Source organism: Pristis pectinata, chromosome 25 (assembly GCF_009764475.1).
Source record: "Pristis pectinata isolate sPriPec2 chromosome 25, sPriPec2.1.pri, whole genome shotgun sequence".
NCBI lineage: Eukaryota > Metazoa > Chordata > Chondrichthyes > Rhinopristiformes > Pristidae > Pristis > Pristis pectinata.
Window position 1 is genome coordinate 16,798,986 of NC_067429.1, and position 6,822 is coordinate 16,805,807.

The window sequence follows — 6,822 nt, forward strand, 5'->3', positions numbered from 1 at the left end:
GTGGGTACCCGTGTCAAAGTCATTGCGTTGGAAGGGCATTGCAAAGGTTGAGGTACCCTGGATTCTGCAATAATCTTCACATGATGGGTAATTCTTGGGTAGTGATCTTGTAGTACCTCCCTTCTCTTCAGGCAAGTCTCCTATATTTGGGATCATATTCTTATTTTACTTGTGACCCAGAATCAGGTCATTCAACCCATCAGGTCATAGCTATCTCTCAAGCAATTCTATCAATCCCATTCCCCTACTTATACCCCTGTAACCTACTCTGTCCCACATGCTCATTAACTCCACCCTGATTTCTCCTACCAGCGGAGTAGCCAACCAACTTTCAAACTAACATGCCTTTGGAATGTGGAGGAAATGGGACAACCCAGGGAAAATTAATGTGGTCAACAAGGAGAATGTGCAAACTCCAATCCATTCATATATGAACAAGACCTGAGTCTGCCTAACTTCAAAGATCAAATAGAATCCAGGTAGCATTTCCAAATTAATTTTGTTACGTACCAGCAACAATAGAAACACAATGAGCCAGGTTTCCACATTAAAATCTATTTATCAATAACTACTTGTAATAATAAGAGAAAAGAAAATGTTAGATATTAGATATTGATCACACTAAATCAAAGTGTGTGTGTGGCTAGTTCCCAAACCACCCAGTCTAGGAATAGTTCTCAAAATTTTATGATGACAAACCAGTTCATTTCAGCAAGTCATGAAGTAGAACGATGAGCAAAGCCTTCTTAAAACCACGTTAGAATGTAGAGTAGAATGTAGAGAGAAGGCGTTTACGAAATCCACAAGTTCCACGATGGAACCAATACGACACCTCAATCACTGAAGATCTCCATTGCTTTGTTCCGAAGTATCTGCCACACCGAGGGCACTTGATACGTGGCCGCCCACAGATATACCTGCTTTCCAGTACAGGTTAACGACAAAGTGGACTCCACAGATTGCTCCAACAGGATCCATGTATGGATTTGTAAAGTGACAGTCACTTTGATTGTGCTTCACCCATAGATATAGAGACTGGCAGTCAGTGCTACCAACTCTCTCTCTCTCTCACACACACAGTCTGTCTGTGCAATTGCCAGCACATTCCAGTTATAGTCTCTTTTTTTCCCCACTCACGGTAGTCAGATAAAGCCACACACACTACCATTCAGGCATCTTAAAGGGACATTCATCAAGTAGCAACCTGGGCTCATAACAATTTCAATAGACACAAAAAGCCCTTATTACGTCACCTTTGCCTGCTCTTCTTGCTCTAACTTCTTCAAAGAATTAAGTTTGCTCCAGCATATCCTTCCTTTTTGAAATCCTTGCTGACCATTTTTCATATTTCCTTGGTTTTAAATGTTACATTTTCAGTTACTAGGCACCGATGGGAGCAGCAATTTCCTGCACTACCACATCCTTGTAGAGGCAGACTTTGCATGACATTTCCATTCAGAAACATAACTGCAGCCCTCAAAAGGGGTGTTAGATATTCCAATAATCAGTTATATTCTTTGCACTTGTGACAACTTGTAGAAGGAATAAAATGGAAAAAGAATGGGCAAATCATCTTTTAAAATTTTTTACAATATTCATTGGTCAGTTTAAAAGCACACTGAGATTTCATGACTCATCTGTGAGTCAAAAAGTTGCAAATTCAACTCTTACTTCAAAACTTCAAGGTACAAATATGCAGAAATGAGAAGTAAACCATCAGAGAGTTTATATCACCTATAGAGATAAACCCATACATTCTAGAAGTGATTATGCTAACTTATGTTTGTCCTCATCTTGTACTGTACTGTGCTGCTGCAAAAAAGCTAATTTTCATGGCATTTATACCCTGTCTATTTATGCCCATGACAACAATAAATTTGAACTAGATATTTGAACTTAAATAAAAAGGACACATTTTTAAAACACCTTTCACAACTTCAAAATGTCCTAAAGTGCTTTATAGCCAATAAAATAAATGTGACATCAACATCATCCATGGGAAACTGCTTAAGAAAAAGATCTGAGATCTATACACAGCAAGATCCACAACAGCAATGTGATGATGACTAGATTACCTCATTCAGTGATATTAGTTGAAGATATTCTAAAAGAAATAAATTCAGACCAAAATATTAGCGTGTAGCTCCTCCACGTGTCTTTTTCTTTAACCTCAAAGGAGTTAAAAAAAACACTTTTATGTGGCAGCGACACTTTAAAGCACAACTTCAGGAAGATATATCTTTTAAAAAAAGCTCAATAGATCTGACCATCCATTTTGACAGAACAACCAGTAATAGTTTTCATTCAAAACAGTTAAAAGTTTGCATGCAGGCAATATGAAACCAGCCCTTTTAAAAATGTGTTCATTCAACGTTGGGCACGTTTTTAGGACAACACCAGCGGTTCGAGCAAACATTCAAGTCTTCCAAAGGTACTTTTTGAAGGACAGGTTTTTCCGACGTTCTGATTAATATTCCTCAGCGAAACCAACGTCATCAAAATGAAAGCCCCAAAGTGGCCCCCTTTGGCCACCGAGACATGATTGATAACTTTGTCCATTGCAAAAGCAGTCACTGCACTCCATTTTGTAAAATGACTGTGAATCGTGATAATCAGTTCTACATAAATGCAAACCTTCGCCTTTCATCACTGGCCCGGTTCTCAGAGGCAGCAACTCCCCCGGGAGGACGCTTGGGGGCGCGCTGATCTACATAGACAAAACGGATTGTTAAAACATTACAACATGCATTGGGCAAACTTTGCTTTGCAGAGTGCAAATTGTGTCCAGTGACTTTTTTTAAAAATCATACTTTTCCTAGAATTTCCTTAACTTACTTTGGCGTGTACTTTGCATTAGTCAAAGTTTTTCTCCAGTAAAATAAAATGGAACGAATGGGCCAGAGAGGCTAAAGAAGTTCATACTTCCTCTTTTACAGGCAATTTTCTCCCAGTCCGCCGCTTCTCCGTTATCTTCAGAGGTGAGCGGATGCCCCAGAAATGTTTGACGTGAAGAAGGACAGATAAATCTAAATCGTCAGCACTGCAAGCAGGATTAGTTACATTTCTACATTTAAACCCACTTTAATAAGAGTGCGAGGAATTAGGTGACTGAAAAATCCTGGTGTGTGTTAATTTGCATGTTCCGTTCAGACTGCGTTGCCAGTCCGCATAATTTAGCAAATGAATAAATAAAACGAAATATATATAAACAAAGCATAATTTGCAAACGGGAGCCAGCGGTCGGTAATGCAGAACTTTCGTAGGAACGTCCTTTGGTCGGCTCATGAAAAATGCACATTAATTCTTATGAACATAATTCAAACACATGTTTAGAATCAGCAGAACATTATAAATAGAGCATTTCATTACTGGTGGAAATCTTTCAACGCGGCATCTTCAGGTTACAACCTTAAGATCATTTAAAACCTAAAATTCTTAGTCCAGCCATCTGAAGCGGTTAAGGTTTAAGCAGAAATTATACTTTACAGTCTGAATTTATGATTTCTCAAAGTGTAACCTTTCCATCTTTTGTTCCCGAATCGCGAATTCCTCCCGAATTAACCACCGCCGGACTAGTTAATTTGCAAGCCTTGTTAACATGAAACGTTTTGTAGCTGAGTGCATTCCACTAAGATATCCTTTAAGATCAACTTTATTCTTTGGAAAAAAATGGGAGTTGGTCCGCAGGCTGATTTTATACAGATGTTAGTGGGTGTTTTCTGCACTGTTTGCCAACAGAATACTCCCACTCATTAGAGGGAATGTGGCCCAATCAGTTCTGAGCTTCCCCAGGATGTGGGCCCTCGCTTGGATCTTGAAAGCTAAAACCCCCACGAAACCAGTGAAAGATAGAAAGAAGAATTAAGGGCCGCTGGGAGTAAAGTTGCTAAGCACATCTGTAAGTTTGTTTATTTTTACAAATTCACCATTTCTGTTTACAGAGCCTGTTTTTCCTGCTTGCTGACGCCAACCTTCGAAGCTTGGTTGAACACAATATGCAGGAGGATTCCAATTCGCCGTTTTCTCCTGTGGACAGTTCGAGCAACAGCGAGGGGGAACAGGACACGCAGCAGAAGAGAAATGGCAGAAAGAGGCGTTCAGGCCAAAGGTCTCATAGACCCAGCACCGGGAAGAAAGGCATGAAAATCTCTCCGCTTGCCCAAAGCTTGGAAGATATTCAGACCCAGAGAGTTGTGGCCAACGTGAGGGAACGCCAGAGGACACAATCCCTGAATGATGCATTTGCAACTCTTCGGAAAATCATTCCCACCCTGCCTTCCGATAAACTCAGTAAAATCCAGATCCTTAAACTGGCCACTAGGTACATCGACTTCCTTTACCAAGTGCTGCAGAACGACGAGATGGACAGCAAGGTGACGAGCTGTAGTTATCTGTCACACGAAAGACTCAGTTATGCTTTTTCCGTCTGGAGGATGGAAGAATCTTGGCCCCTGTCTGCTGGGCCTTAATGACTGCTACCAATCAGGTAAATGTGAAGGACTTATTGTCGAGGTGTTTTTAAAATAGGTCCCTTGTTTCCACTATGTAACTGAAACAGGCAGCTGCTTGGAAAGATAGTGACATGTATAACCCGTGCCATGTAGAAGGGGTTAAATAAACACCTAACAATAATGAGCTCTTTTCATCTGAACTTCAAGCGTTCCCAGATGATACCAGCCGCATGCTGTTTAGTTACTCTTTCACGTATGTCCCCTTCAAACCTGTGCTTTTCCCTCTTCCCCCCCTCCCGTTATGTGTTTATTTCCTTTGCACCCTACCCCGTCAGTATAAAAAGGGACTTTGAAGGGACTGATTAGATCAAATAGCAGTTTCAAGTTGTGAAACCCAACAATGGCCGCAGTTCGCTTGTCCCGGCTATTTATTGGTTCTGGATGTACAGCGTGAAAGAAAGTTTAAGTCAACAGGCAGCAGGAAAGCAACCCCCGTTCACCCTGGTATCTCCAATCTAAATCCTAGCAAATGTTAATCTTGCAGTCACCGTGTATTCTAATCTGCACACACTCCAATACTCAAAACGCCTCAAATCTATACTCTCTCTCCCAATTAACAACATTTCCAAATTCCTATTAACTTGACTACTCTCACAATCTGCAAATTCAACTTCGGTAATTTTTAAAACATGTGTTTTATTAATATCCAAATAATGGTCGGCCGTGGCGTTTCAAACTGCCTGTGAAAACAAAACATCCGCATTCGGTTTTACGACTACAAAAGGTCTGGAACACCTCAGAAGCGCCCAGTCACGGGCTGGGAATTGCTATTCAGATATTTCATTATTGGTTCAGTTCCGATTAATTCAAAACACTTTCTCTTTGACTTGCAGGCACATTGATTTGCTACGTGGGAACTCTACGCCAGCGCATCAAGAACATTTTAAAGATGAACTAAGTGTAATCAAAAGTCAAGAGCACTTAAATACTGGGCTGCGTTTGTGGGTATTCCTAGAATTATACCGGGAGATCAGGCAACGTTGGTCCGTGGATTCAATGTTATCTATTTATTTGCATGTCTTCTGCAAGGCTTCAATCCCACCGTATATCGTGTGGCGAGACTGAGAAATCGTTTTGTTTAACAAGGAAGAAAACTGCGGACTGAGAGACACAAACTCAGAACTTTGTTGTGAAATATTATTTTTTTATATTTTAATTGGAAACCGAACTTTTATTTCTGGAGAATGAGCTCTGAATGTTGTGAACCGTCTTGTTATTTTAAGAAAAAGGTCTATGGCGTTGTGTTTTGTAATAAATGCACATTGCGTTCAGTTTTTTTTCCCGTTTTATATTTTGCAGTCGAGTTTTGGTGACTCTGTTACTCCCCGGGGATCAGCGAGACCTTTAGTAGTTAAACAAAAAATAATTTTCTCATACAGATGGCTCATAAGCTTCAAGAGAAATAAGTTTTCTATATGTTTAACGTGGTGATCTCTTAGAAACAAATATACTACATGGTTATTAGACACGTTAAAACAATATATCCATGAAGAGCAGTTTCCGAGGTTTTAAATGTTAAAATTTCCACTCCTAATCGAACGTTTCACGCCGGGGGAGCGTAAAGAAGACTTCTAGTCATTTAGAACAATTATATTTTCCCAAAAAATAATTGGGGTTAGTTATTCAGGAGCAGAAAATAATCTGGTAAAACGAGTCAGGTCGGATGTCGAATTATTATGTGCTGATCGCTGCCTATTTCCTCCCCAGACTTGGTGCATAACCAGAATTTGCAGCTTTAAAGTTCGCATCAAATACAAGTTAGGCTTCGTCGGGAATTCCCTTGACGGAACTGAAGTGTGTTTAAAAACAAAACATGCTTGGGTGTATTATCAAAATCTATTTCTTTTCTAAATGATATTTTCCCAACACTCGATGGCTAGATTGTATCCATTTGTGATTCGGAAGCACCGCTGGCTACTTCCTAGTACAGGTGTAGACCGGGCTTGCGCTGATTTTCACTGAAGAAAGTGATCAAATGGAAAGGGAGAACGAGGGCGCGGGATTCAACCAAAACAAACGTTAAAGCCCCAAAGATTTGCTTCACCACCTCTAAAAAAAGTGGAAGGAGAGTGAAAGGGGGTAATTTGGTTTATAGAACGATGCTGCTTTCAACTGCTCGTAACAAACAAAACTGGATTTATTGACCACTAAATCAAAGACAAAATTCAATGCAATGTTAAAATATGCAGGAATACTTGGTTCAAAAAATTACGATTTCTATCAGACTTTTGCATTATGTTCCAAAATTTAGCCACGACTGATTTAAAATTGTGACGCATTTACCTTTTTTGAAACAGAAAATTCAGATTTG

At 39.9% G+C, this 6,822-nt stretch overlaps 1 protein-coding gene across 1 annotated transcript; it reads left to right on the forward strand.

Annotated features, from left to right (window-relative positions):
* The first annotated feature begins 3,837 nt into the window (after window positions 1-3,837).
* On the forward strand, window positions 3,838-5,782 carry LOC127582993 (twist-related protein 2-like). Its single transcript, XM_052038668.1, has 2 exons — window positions 3,838-4,486; window positions 5,345-5,782. The coding sequence occupies exon 1, from the start codon at window positions 3,996-3,998 to the stop codon at window positions 4,467-4,469; it is 474 nt and encodes a 157-aa protein (XP_051894628.1). The 5' UTR covers window positions 3,838-3,995; the 3' UTR covers window positions 4,470-4,486; window positions 5,345-5,782.
* Window positions 5,783-6,822: the final 1,040 nt, after the last annotated feature.

Bases quoted from the DNA above. Each gene is read 5' to 3' on its own strand.
- LOC127582993 (XM_052038668.1), top strand. From the start codon at position 3,996: ATGCAGGAGGATTCCAATTCGCCGTTTTCTCCTGTGGACAGTTCGAGC.